A 14,467-nucleotide genomic window follows, 5' to 3' on the forward strand; every position below is an offset into this window, starting at 1 on the left:
TGACTTACAACTCAAATAAAGACAAAGTATTGCTTGATATAATGCCCCATTGACACCATATAGCGTATTGAATAGCTTCTCTCTCTTGGCACCTTATCATATGCCTTTTCCAAATCGACAAAACTTAAATACAGATCTTTGTTATATTCCCATGATTTCTCTACTATTTGTCGTAAAGTAAAGATCTGATCCAGACAGCCTCTATTTGACCTGAATCCAGCTTGTTCGTCACCAAGCTTTTCTTACACAATTCTTCTGAACTGTTTCTCAAGTATAACCGCATATGTCTTACCAGAAACACTCAGTAGGGCAATACCTCTGTAATTCTCACATTCAGTTTTATTTCCCTTTTTATATATGGGTACTATGAGCTCTACTCCAATCATCGGGAATTCATCCCTCTGTCCAGGCATTCTGAACTATGCAGTGCAGCCACTGTAAGACTTTCATACCATCCTACTTCAGCATTTCTGGTCGTATATCATCTACTCCTGCTGCCTTTCCACATTTCAAACCTCTGATGGCTTTTTCTACTTCAAGTATGGTGTATTCCTGACTGCATGCCTGGTCAGTGTTTTTTACCACTATGGTGTCCTCACTGCTTGTTTCATTTAGCAAATTTTCAAAGTAATTACTCCATAATTCAAGGATATCTTTTTCTCCCGTTTTCATGTCACCTTTATCATCTCTAACTCCTTTTACAGCACTCTTTCCTCTATTCCTAAGTTTCTTCAACAACCTCCAGAATATTTTGCCACCTTCTTGATATTTATTTTCTATGTTCTTGCGAAAGTCCTCCCTTGACTTTCGTTTAGCTAGTTTTACACAGTGTTTAGCTTTCTTACATTTGTCTTGGTATTCTCTAAGAGCACAAGCTGACTTATTTGCCAGGAACTTTTGATATGCTTTCTTCTTTTCCTTCACTCTTTAACACCTCTTTAACTTCTTGTGTCCACCATGGAGTTCTAATTTTTCTATCCTTGCATACAACTTCCCCACATGTCTCTCTACCTGAATCAATCAGGTTTTTCTTCAAGGCTTGCATCTAAATCTCCGAGGTTTGGTTCCTGTTCTCAAAGTCTTTTATTTTTTCTTCAATAATCTTTGTGTATTTTAGTCTACAGTTCACATTTGAGAGCTGCTCAACTTTTATTCGCTTTAAAACTTTCTTACGTGTTATTCTTTTCAATATGAAATTCAATTTTATCCTGCTCAAGACTAAATAGTGATCACTTCCAATTTGAAATCCTCTGTACACTCTGGTGTCCTGCACCAGGGAGAAAACATCACTATCTATAATAACATGGTCAATGAGACTTTTCTTATTCCTTGCCTCTTCTCTCCATGTGAATTTGTGCACATTTTTATGTTGGAACATGGTGTTAGTAATAACCAGTCCATGTCCTGAGCAGAAATCCAACAGGTATTTGCCATTATTATTAGCTTTGCTCTTTTCTCCAAATTTTCCCAAAGCATTTCTGTATGTCACTTCCTACTCTACTATTTAGATCCCCAACAATGACTAACTTTTCCTTTTTCATTGTATCTATTGGAATTTCTTGAGGCTCTAGATTTCTCTAGAGTCTCAAGAAATTCCTCCACTTTTACCTTAGGAAAGCCTTCTGTGGGACCATAGGCACAAATAAGTCTCATTGTCCAGTTCCCCATTCTCATATTTGCCCACATTACTCTACTTAAGACTGCTTGCCATTCAAGAAGATTAGCCTCGTACTTTGTGTTGAATACTATGGCTACTCCTTCTTTTCCTTGATTGTCATTGCCTGAATATAACATTTTGTATTTATTGCTCAGAAAGATCTCGCCGTTTTTGTCTTTTTTGTTTCAGTCACCCCTATTATGCCAATCTGGTACTTTTCTAATTCCTCATCTAATTCCATTTCTTTGCCATTCAGGCTTCTTATGTTGATAGTACCGATCTTTAACTCTGGTGATGTTGAGTTTGGGTGTGTTTTCAGTTTTGTTCCAGTAGCTGACTTTTCGCTGTTCGCCCTGGTTCCCTGACGAAAACAACGGGGACCTTGTTTAACCGGGCGATGCCCCAGCCGGCATGAAATTTTATCATGCTGTACCATCATTTTGTATTTTGGTTTACCAGTAAGAATACAATTTGTTCGGCTAAATCCCAGATTGCCAGCCCATCCTCATTCGTTCAGTATCCAGGTAGATACCCAACAGGGTGCACTACGAGGAGGTGAGGATTGGACATTAGGTCAGAAGCCCTGGTCGGTTCTGCGCATTCCTTTAAAGGTTATGTGGAGGTCTCTTCTCAGTTATACAGCTTTGACCCTTAAGCACCCTGTCATCTTTTAGTAGAGGAAAGTATTCATTTGACATCACATTTATTGATTTTAGATGATAAATAATTGGTTTTTGAATTTCCTCATCAATTTGACAGCTTGATTACTGTAAAAAGTCATTTAAGGTTGGAAATGGATCCATATTATTTTTTCCAACAGCCATGGTCCATCCAGTATTATAACTTTCATAATAATGATTGTAATTTATCTTTTGTGTTGAAAAGTATTTACATTTTTTCCTTGAAGGGAGAGAGAGAGAAATATAATTCAATTTTTGAATATATCCACCAGATCAGCAATTTGACTCAACCATGAACATTTCTAAAGTGATCTGCTAATAGAAATTTAGCACTGTGTAAGACTATAGCGAGCTGTTCTTGTAATTCAAACAATCTGACAAGAACTCTACAACGTGACACCCATCTAATTTCATTATCTACCAGCAAAGATGTATGTTGACTGCCCATATCTTCACATTTAATTTTGAATAATCTTGTTTTTAACGGTCATGTTTTCCCAAAGTTAATAATTTTCACTGCTTCATCTAAAATACATTTTAACGATGAAGGGATATTTTGAGTGACCAGTGTATGTTTATGAAGAACACAGTAAATGTTTTAGCAAAATTTTTAATTCATGTTACTGCCTCTTTCAGAGGTCCTATCATTGACTTCACATCATCACTACATACAGCAACACATTTCTCCCAACTTATTCCATGAATTTTCATAAAATGATAGACACATTTAAATATCATTTTTCCTGTTGTATTGGTATATAAATTTTCACAGAGTAAAATGTCTTCAATAGAATCATTGTAGTAATAATGAATGAGAACTAATAAAATTGATAGGTTTACAACATCTGTTGTCTTATCTAATTGTAAAGAGTACTCATCACGTGACTGAAGTCTTAAAATAAGTTCTTGCTCAGTATCGTTAACCATATCATGAATTGAAACTGTATTATTTGAGAAAGAAATTTTATCAATTTGTTGACAGAATTTGTCATTGAACATACACGGGACAACATCTTTGTTGCATGGTTTTATGAGAGTTTCAGAATTTCAGACATCTTTATTTTTATATTCTGAATGGTTTGTTTCAAAATGTGTGTGCAGTTTAGTTGATACTAATGAACTATTTGATAAGATCTAATTGCACAATATACATTTTTTTGGGGGATTTCAACTATGGTAACATTGATTGGAAGGAGGAGAGGACACATGTGAGGAAGGAAATGGATTTTATTCAGTTATTAAGGGATAACTATCTGAAACAGCATGTAATTGAAAATACTAGGGGTGTGAGAGTGCTTGACCTGGTAATAGTATCTGAGAATTTGACTGTAATGAATATGACCATGTTGCCACCTATTGGTGAGAGTGATCATAAGGTCTTGACCTGGGAGGTGGCTAAAGGTGTGAAATTTGTGATTAAGACAGGGTATATGTGGAATTACCGTGCTGGCAAGTATGACAAGCTTAGGAGATTGCTTGGATCAGTGCCATGGCATGTACAACTGCAAGGGCTGGATGTCGATAGAGCATGGGAAGTGATCAAAGAGCATTTACAGGAGGTTATGGCTGATTGTATACCTAAGGTCCGAATAGTGAAACAAGGAGGGGTTAAATGGATGAATAACACCATTAAGCTTGAGCTGCAAAAAAAGAAACAACTATGGAGGGAATTTAAAGAAAGGGGTGACCTGCAGGCACACGAACGGTATAAAGTACAGGCCAGAAGGGTAACGAGTGCGGTAAAAACAGCAAAAGCCGATTATGAAAGGAAACTAGCTATGCAAGCAAAACATAGCTAGTTTCAAATCCCAAACAGTTCTTTCAATATGCTGCAAGCAAGAAAAAAACTGTACATGGCAAAATGATTTTAAGGAATGACAATAGTAAAGAGTTCACTGAACCAGTCGATATAGTGGAGTTACTGAGCGCGCACTTTGCAAAAGTATATCATCCAGGTGGTGACGTTGAAAAAATGAAGGAACCATTAGTTTATATGGGAATTGTGATGAATGAAGTGGAGGTGAATAGTCTATTACAGAACCTTAATGTGAATACATCTGTGGGATTGGATGGTATACTGGCACGGGTCTTGCATGAAGCGGCTAATGAATTATCAGTGCCCTTGACCATGTTGTTTAATCTGAGTCTCAGGTCTGGCTTAGTCCCGAAGGCGTGGAAAGAGGGGAAAATAGTTTCACTGCATAAAGGAGGATCCAAGACTATGGTTGCAAATTACCGACCGATCAGCATATCAGGAGTTGTTGTCAAGGTCTTGGAGAAAGTAGTCAAGGGAAAAATACAGGAATGGATTGATGAAAATGAGATACTGTACAGAGGACAGCATGGCTTTGTGAAGGGTAGATCATGCCTCAGTAACTTGCTCAAGTTTTATAACAAGGTGACGGCTGAACTGGATAAGGGAAATGGGTTTACAGTGATACTGCTGGACCTGGCAAAGGCGTTTGACAGGATACCACATGGAATTCTAATCCGTAAACTACAACATATGGGAATGGATATAGGGTTGGTGAGATGGATAGCTGGGTGGTTGATGGAGAGATATCAAAGAGTAGTTTATTCAGGAGTAGAGTCCAAAAAACGGCCTGTGACTAGTGGTGTGCCACAGGGTTCTGTTCTTGGACCACTGCTGTTTAATCTGTTCATTAACGATATAGGGAAGGGTCTAAGTGGGACAGTTCATTTGTTCGCTGATGATGCAAAGTTGGGTAGGGCGATAGTGAATGCAGAAGATGTCAAAGTCTTGCAAGATGACTTAGATAGATTGGAGTTCTGGACTAAGGAGAATGGATGTCAATTTAATGTGACAAAATGTAAGGTTATGCATTTCGGAGTGAAAAGATTAGCAGCAGTATACCACATTGATGGAACTGTACTCCAAGAGATTGATGAGGCCAGGGACTTGGGAGTGTTGGTGGATAGGGAGATGAAGTTTAGGGGGCACATTGCGAAAGTAACTAAATCAGCTCATCAACTCACTTGGTTGTTGAAAAATACCTTGACGAGCAGAGAAAAACAAGTTATTGTACCTCTGTACCGAGCCCTGATAAGACCTCATCTCGACTACTGTGCCCAGATTTGGTCACCTCGGTTCCTTCTTGATGGGGAGGAGGATGAGAGGATCCAGAGGCGAGTGACTAAGATGATAGCAGGTCTATGGAATGAACCATATGAGAACAGGTTGAAGATTTGTGGGTTGCAGAAATTAGTTGATAGGCGGAAGAGGGGAGACATGATTGAGACATTCAAATTGCTAAAAGGATTCTATAGGATTAATTCAGATGATATTTTTGAGATCAGGACTGGTGGTGGGAGAACTAGGGGACACCCATGGAAGCTGGGCAAGAACGTGGTTAGCAGGGGTGTTAGAGCTGGGTTCTTTACTTTTAGAGTGGTAAATGAGTGGAATAAGCTGCCAGAGTCTGTTGTGGATGCTATGACAGTGAGCGAGTTCAAGGCAAGGTATGATAGATACTGTGAGAATGTTGAACAGCTGCGTGAACATGATGTTTAGGGCCTCCCTCGATGAGTCTAAGGACTCCTGGAGTAGCCCGTGGTAATAATAATAATATATATATATATACATACTGCATCAGGGACCTTGGGATTTCCTGTGGTCATGAATCCAAGTAATAAATAACGAGTCGTATATTTACATCTTTTATGACTTAGCAATGTTTTAGTATTGAAAAACAACTTCCCTTTTTCCTTGATTCATCTGCTACACAAGTAATGCTAGTGCCTTGATATGTATTTTTCAGTACCTGCTTTACTAGTCTCCTTGTCACTAGAAACACGTGAACTGCTTGTTACACTTTTTTTAAAAATTCCTTCTCTCAACCAACGATCCATGATATTTTAATTTGGAGTGTACATGATCGTAATATTATAATTTATACATTGCCCACATTATTTTTTTTAATGAAAAGTACATAAGACATCACAAAATGATTGCAATGCAAACCACCACCAATCTATGACTGATATGCCTGCTTCAAAACTGCACTGCTGCTCCCCACCTCACTACAGATGATTTCGTCAGGGGGGATATGACTCGATTAGTGGTGGGAGAATTGAATTCAAGTATTCAATTTATTCATCCACCACTGGACTCAACGAATTTTATTGACATTTTTGAAACTTTATTTAAATAAATTTTTCATACATTTACTTAAATATAAAGAGCTAATAAGCTTCATTTCGGCGATATAAAATACCGCCGAAATGTTTATATCGCCGAAATGAAGCTTATTAGCTCTTTATATTTAAGTAACTTAATGGTTGCACCTGTTTGGAAACTCGTATAGCAGAGTATATAAATTCTTTTCGCTATACACTTTGGTATTAATTTGGTCTAGCTACTCACTGATGAAGCCTCAAAAAAGGCTGAAACCAGTCTGGGTAGTGACCTCCCACCATAATGTAATAACAGCCTACATTTCCTAGGAAATGTGTTTTTACATTATGGAAAATACCTAAGAATAGCGATCAGAACTTTACCGTCTTTGCTGCGAGTTCTCTGGTATTGTACTACGTACTAGGGTCACTTACATTAGCTCATGCTAGTGGTCGCCGATACTTTATAGTTTACTATATTCGGCAAGAAACTCTCTGATTCCAATCTTTGAGTTTCTTATTCGGTTTTAAAACAATGTGGGATTTAATATCCCCTTAATTTAAATAAATTTTTCATTCATATTTTAAATTTAATTAGAGCTCAACAACTAATTTTATTGCAGAACCCAAATTTTATCAATGGAACCCTAGGGTTCTACAGAACACAATTTGGGAACCTCTGCTTTTATATTTCCTTTGAAAATCATAATCTTTGTCTTGCTAGCATGTCCTCTGTTCTTACTGATCTCATTAACTTTATCAAGGATTCATTTAATTCTCCCAAAGGAGTACTGTATCATCAGCATACAATCAGATTACTGATCAATCAACACCTATCTTATTTCCAGTGTTAAGCTCATCCATTGCTATATGCATGATGTCCTCAGCATAGATATTAAATAGGTGAGAAGAAAGTAACTTTGCCTAACTCCTTTTCCAACCTGAAACCAATCAGTTCATCCAACACCTGTTTGTACCATGGCTTCTTGCTCACTGTACAAGTTAGCTAGCAACCTGATAATGTGTTGAGAAAAACTCATTATTTTCATTACCTCCCACAGTTTCACAAACTGAACAGAGTCATAAGTTTGGAGTAGTCTATGAAACACATTACCATCCTTTTGTTTTTATAGTTTTTAGTTGCTATAAAAACAAAAGCTTGTCCTCAAGCTTTTGTTTGAGGACAAGCAAATACATGGGAAAAGCAACAATTGTTAGTTGCTTTTCCCATGTATAAAAAATAAGACACAAATATGGTCAAACTTTTTACATTTGGTGAATCTAATGGTATTATTTTGAAAATAAGAATTTATGTGGAAAATCTGAAAAGTCTAGAATATGAGCCATGCTTTATAGGTTGCCATTAGTATAATGGAAAAGTAATTAGATAAAGGTTGTGAATTATACACATAATATTTATAATTCTGTTTCCTTGATGAAATTGTCTAGCTGATTGACTTATGTTTTTGGAACTCTCAGAAACATCTGGAAAGAAAATCCAAAAGAGGTAGTTAAAGAAAAAATGTGGCAATGAAAAATTGAGTGAAGTAATGTGGCAGTGATCTGATTCTTTAAGTAACTTGTGAATCAAAAGACAAGAGAGACTTTATGATATCTAGTATGTAAAGTTGAACCAGTTGATGTTTGTAACAGAAATGGAAACATTTCTAAAAAACCTAATATTGTGTGAGACCACACAGAGAAATGTCTGGTATCAACAAATCTGATCAAATACTTCATTATTTGGCTCTGAGAAAGATAACCAGGTATTAAAAAAATGGTATATGTGTGTATGTATTATATATATTTGAAGTCTGAGTACAATATGCCTATTTACTATATCATGAGAAAACCAAAATTTTTATTACATGCTTTATTGGAAATAATATGCCAGATGGGAGAAAAAAATTAGATAGATAGATCCATCTTTATCACATTATTTGGAATCTGTGCCCTCCAGCTGAAAAGAAACAGAAATTAAAAAAGCCATGCCATTTACCAAAGAAAAGAAATGCAGGGAAACATGATATCATTATCCTTTGTGTGAAGAAAGCCAGCTTCATGTATAGGAAACTGTTTAAAAAACATCATTCTTAAAATATTACTTTTGAATTATACACATGTGAATAATATTTCATCACCATCATCATCAATTTTCTGATATGTACCCTCAGGATGTTCAGTCTATTATGACAACACCACATGATTTAGTTTACATTATTAATAATCTCTTATCAACAACACTTTCCTCCAAATTATTCTATTACTTTTCAACACTTGAATATTGTCATATGTTTCATTCCTCTGAGGCACTTTTGACAGAATCAATCCACCTAAAGTGAATGCTGGGTTATTTTTGGGGATAAAAATAATAATGCATAAAAAATAATATGTATGTGTATATATATATGTATATGTATGTGTATATATATATATATATATATGTGTATATATACACACACATATATATATATATATATACACATACATATTATTATTATTATATATATATATATATTATATACACATACATATATGTGTATATATATGTATATGTATATATATACAGGTATCCCTTGCTTAATGCTTGATTTGATTAATTCAGCGAAATTACTTGCGACAATCCCTTGATATACGTGGCAAGAGTTTTAATTAACGTGCCTTTAAATTTACCATGCAAAAACATACAAGCCTCGAGAGTGTTTACTGGCCAAGAGAAAGTCATGAGCATGATGACGTCATTCCTTCCCATTCAGCATTAAGAGTAGATGTATTACAAACTCCAATTGTTTTGCTGTATTTAAAAAAATATTTAATCCACCTGGTCATCCAAATTCTCTTAATGATCTTTGTGAGAATGTAAAAGTTTTATTTTTTCCACCAAATACGACATCATTGCTGCAACCCATGGACAAGGGCCTCATTGCAATTTTCAAAGCCTATTTTCTTAAAACGACATTCTCAAAGACAGTAGAAACAACAACGGGAGAAAATGCAATTATCTCCAAGAATTTTGGAAAAATTTTAACATTAAGCACGCAGTTGAAAACATTCATGACTTTTGGGAGCAAGTGTCTTCTAGCTGCATGAGAGCCATTTGGAAAAACCTTTAGCCAGAATGTGATAATGACTTAGGTGGTTTTCATCATCCCGTGAACAACACAGGATGATGAAACACAGTTTAGAATCCCTTAAGCATCAAGTCATGGATATGGATCCAGATGTTAATCGAAGAATGCTTGTTTGCTGAAGTCTAGAGTGTCATTTTGCTTGTTATCGTAGAATATATGCTTATAAGAAAAAAACTAAAAATGTTCAAACAGCTCTTGATAACTTTTTTTTGAAAAAAAATTGCAGTAACTAATGTAAGCACAAGCATTTATTAAACATTTACTCTGCATTAATTTTTTATCTTTCATAAGAGAGTACCATATAAAGTGAATTATTAATACACTAATCGATCATAGACAAATTGTAATTTTTACCATTGATTATTATATTTGATTAACGCGATTTTGATATACACGGTAACATCAAGGGATTAATTAATCGCGTTATTCAAGGGATACCTATATATATATATATTAGTATTTATTTTATATTAGTATTATATTTATATTTATATTTATATTAGTATTACAATAAACATATTTCCCGAAGTTTTGTTCTCGAATTCCCTGAGCATTCAATTTCTCTATACTTCCTCTGTATGCCAAGTTCCGATTTCTCCATTTGAAATATCTACACCTGCTACATCTTCTTAAAGCAAAAAGAAATGGAAAACTCATTAAATAACTTGGACAAAAATTTTATCATTAAAGATTGTGTTAGAGGCATCTTCAGTATAGAAATGGAACAGCATAATATACAAATAATAGAAAGATTCTAAAAAACGCCACAATAGCTACAAAGTAGTAAGGCAACAAAATATTCAACAAATTCTTAATTATAAAATATGTATATATATATATATATATATGCATAAATAAACAAACAAAATTAGGAAAGATTAACAGATTGAAAATTTATTATCTTCCATAAAGGAGATAAACATAATAAACCATCTGATTTGTTTAAGTTTGGACAGCGAAGTAATTATTTTTAATAGTATGATTACTTATTACTTAAATTTAAGGGATATTAAATCCCACATAGTTTTAAAACCAAATAAGAAACTCAAATATTGGAATCAGAGAGTTTCTTGCCGAATATAGTAAACTATTAAGTATCGGCGACACTAGTGTTAGCCAATGCAAGTGATCCTAGTACGTAGTACAATACCGGATGACTCGTTGCAAAGGGGGGAGTTCAGATCGCTATTCTTAGGTATTTTCCATAATGTAAAAACACATTTCCAAGGAAATGTATGCTGTTATTACATTATGGAGGGAGGTCACTACCCAGACCGGTTTCAGCCTTTTTTGAGGCTTCATCAGTGAGTAGCTAGACCTAATACCATACCAAAGTGTATAGCGAAAAGAACTTATATACTCTGCGAACGAGTTTTCCAAACAGGTGCAACCATTAAGTTACTTAAGTATAAAGAGCTAATAAGCTTCATTTCGGCAATGAAAACATTACTTAAATTTAGGGGATATTAAATCCCACATAGTTTTAAAACCGAATAAGAAACTCAAAGATTGGAATCAGAGAGTTTCTTGCCGAATATAGTAAACTGTTAAGTATCAGCGACACATGATTACTTATGTTATTCCAATTTTAAAATAGATAGGCTCCATATTGTCTTGTAGTTGGAAAATAAAGTTCAGCACAATAAATATATGAAAATTTTTAGTTGGTTCCCTTGTTCATACAGCTACTACAAATTATCTCATAGTCAGCAGTCAGTGGGTTAAAACTGGTGCAGGTATTTCTTGAATAGGTGTACTTATAAATCTGATTTCTAATAATTTTTTAAAACTATTCTGGTTATTATTTATTATATTATTTATTATTCCTTTAGATATGTTATGATATGTTTATATCATCACTTATTGCATGTGATGATATAGTTGATGATATAAACAGTATCATTACTTATTGCATGTGTACATTTTTAAATGCTTAACAAACAGAATGAGAAATAACAACTAAAAAGAAAAAAGAAGTACTGTATATGAATAGGTTATTATATGATTATATGAATATATAATATTCATTTATATATAATTTATTATTTTCTTAAATCTCGACTTTCTGTTAATCTGTAATAGAAATAGATTCTCTATTTATAAATACTTTTTAATTTTCAATAAATTTAAAAAAAAATCACAGTTATCTATCACTGATAGTTAGTCCAAGAGAATATCAATGTTCTAAAGGCATTGGAAAGGCGATTACTGCAATCAACTACTGTATTTGTTGCCGTATAAGACGCACCCTTTTTTTTTGTACACATTTTTTAGGAAAAAAAACTTTATCACTGAATATTGTAATGAATTTACAGTATTTCAAATATAAAGTAATAAGTAGGTCTACATTCAACAAATACCTAATCTAACTAGGAAAGAGTACCCACCTTTTAATCTTCTTCATCAAAACCCAGAAATTCATCTCTAGAGCTAAATGAAGAGACACTTGAAACGTCTTGTGCCCTTGGGGAATCTACAATTTTGTTTGAGGGCACATCAAAAGTCAACGGAATCTCGTCCATGTTTCCTATTTGTGCAAGTTCAAACTTTTCTCGTTTCCTTGCGCTAATGACGAATCAATGAAATTCAATAATCTTTTCTTCATATTCACCTGGCATCTTTTGTGATATTTTTGTTTTAGAGTACATACATAGCTGGTTTCTCTTCATGAATCTTGAACACTATGATGTTGACCCAATAAAGTTGGCGATCACTCTGTTAGTGGCTATCACTTTTGCTAGACACTGAAAGTCCCGCTTTTCTGTGGTCTAAAATCCAAGTATTCAGTTCTTCCTCAAATTCTGTCCATTTTGCAGTTTCACTTCGTAGGTTATGTTTACTGCGAGTTGCTTTTTTTAGATCCTCTTCCTGATTCTGCCAAGTTCTTATAATTTTCTCAGTTGGGGTGGCCTGAAATGCCTCTCTGCAGCCCTGTTTCCATGTTCTTTAGCATATGCAATCACACGTAGATTGTATGCAATATTGTAGCAATGTTGATGTTTTTCAGCCATAATTTTCCAAGAAATTTAGAGAAAATTTAATGGCAGAAATTTATCACTGTTCACAACAACCGTGACAACGATTGGAAAGTTTAAACGAACAGGAACACAGCTGTGATTGTTGATGACAGCGCATGCTCATTCACTGAACTCTACGTAACTGGAAGGCTCTCACACACTGCAAGGAAGAAATTGGTTAACTCGGAACAGAGAAAATTTCCAGAAATGAAAGTAATAAAAAACTAAGTATCGGCGTATAAGACGCACCCTGTTTTTCAGACCTATTTTCAAAGAAAAAAGTGCATCTTATATGCTGGAAAATACGGTACTTCCATGTCATGATTCCTAACCCTGGTAACCACAAGGCAGCATATATTATTATATGGCCTATTATATATTCTTTTCTGAAATAGTGTACTACAGTTGATTTTTTTCCCCCTTTTTAGTTAAGCAGTTTTAAAACCAAGTTTCCAGGAGGGAAAACATACTTCTCTTAGAATCAAACTTTGGAACAGTCTTCTTTCAGCAGCTTAGCATTGTGGAATCAAATGCTATTTCCACATGGCTATACATGCATGAAAATATTTTGATAATTTATTATTATTATGTGAAGTTTATTTTTCTTTTTGCATATTACTTAAAAATGTTATCATGAAGTATATCCAGTAATTATAAATGCATATTGATAAGTCGTGTTTTTTGTAGATCATTATTATTTTCATCTATATTTTGTTTTAATATGATATATAATTCAAATGCATCACCAAATATGTATAAATACTTTATTTTATTTTTTTATGTTGTTCTTGTGCAGAAAATGGTACCTCGATTGAAGCCAAAGCAGAAGATATTCGTTGCTGTGAAAATTGTGGGTGCTATGGACTTGCTTCCGAATTTTGTAAATCAGGTCGTTTTTGCAGCCAAGCATGCATTGCTGTATATGCAAATAAGTAAGTAAATTTATTTAATTTGATGATTAGTGGGGTGAACAAATGTTATCAATAGGAGTATCATATTAAAAATGGAGATATTGAGAAAGAACTTGACATTGTTAACATTCAGAAATGTGTTAGCAGAACTAATCTCAGGTGGTATGGTTACTTAAACACAAAGAGTGAGTAAAAGTTAGCAGATCAAGTGTTCTTTTCCAGGATGGCCAGAAAAAGAGGAAGCTCCAGCTTCCTCTTTGCAAATGCAAATATGAATGCTTTTATTTTCACATTAAAATTGTCTGATTGAAATTATTCAGAATTTTCATAGAGTTTTAATATCTTATTTGAGAATTGGATTTGGATGTAAGAATGAAATATTTTTTTCTTGGCTTGCCAGTGAGCAACTAATCACAAAAACACCTCCAAACTTAAACTTCCAAATTCTTGGAAGTTTAAATTAGATCTTTCATCATCAAATTCCTGTCATGTACCCTGAAGGGGTGTACAGGATATGATAGTACTACATGAAAAATTTACATCATTACTAACTTCCTATCTACAATTTTTCTCCAAATCAGTCTGTTATTACTTGTCAAGACTCCGACATTATCAGATCTTATATTTCTGTCATCTAGGGCACTTTGTACCATATCAATCCACCTATATTTTGGTCTTCCTCTGGGTTGTTTTCCTGCCAACCTGGCAGAGAACACTTGTTTTGCTAATATAATCTTTCCTCGCCCATTCTGTTCAAGTCATCATACCACCTGAGATTAGCTCTGCTAACGAATTCCTGGATGCTGACAATGTCAAGTTCTGTCCTAATATCCTCATTTTTAATATGAAATTGCCATTGATGCCATCTGTTCATGCCTCTAATCTTTCTCAGGACTCTCATATCTGCGGTCTCTAGTCTTTGTTCAAGTGTTTTACT

The 14,467-nt window shown here is 34.5% G+C and overlaps 1 protein-coding gene across 6 annotated transcripts in view; it reads left to right on the forward strand.

The window, feature by feature from the left end:
• Positions 1 to 14,467, forward strand: part of LOC150095352 (lethal(3)malignant brain tumor-like protein 4) — a 381,800-nt gene that overhangs the window by 149,706 nt on the left and 217,627 nt on the right. For all 6 annotated transcript variants that reach the window (XM_090410238.1, XM_090410241.1, XM_090410242.1 and 3 more), the window contains one exon: positions 13,416 to 13,551. In XM_090410238.1, coding sequence (XP_090266364.1) covers positions 13,416 to 13,551 — 136 coding nt within the window. The remainder of the gene's footprint in view (positions 1 to 13,415; positions 13,552 to 14,467) is intronic.

The sequence above is a fragment of the Typopeltis vanoorti genome, chromosome 20, assembly GCF_054136105.1.
Source record: "Typopeltis vanoorti isolate ZY-2024b chromosome 20, IOZ_Tvanoo_1.0, whole genome shotgun sequence".
Taxonomy (NCBI): domain Eukaryota; kingdom Metazoa; phylum Arthropoda; class Arachnida; order Uropygi; family Thelyphonidae; genus Typopeltis; species Typopeltis vanoorti.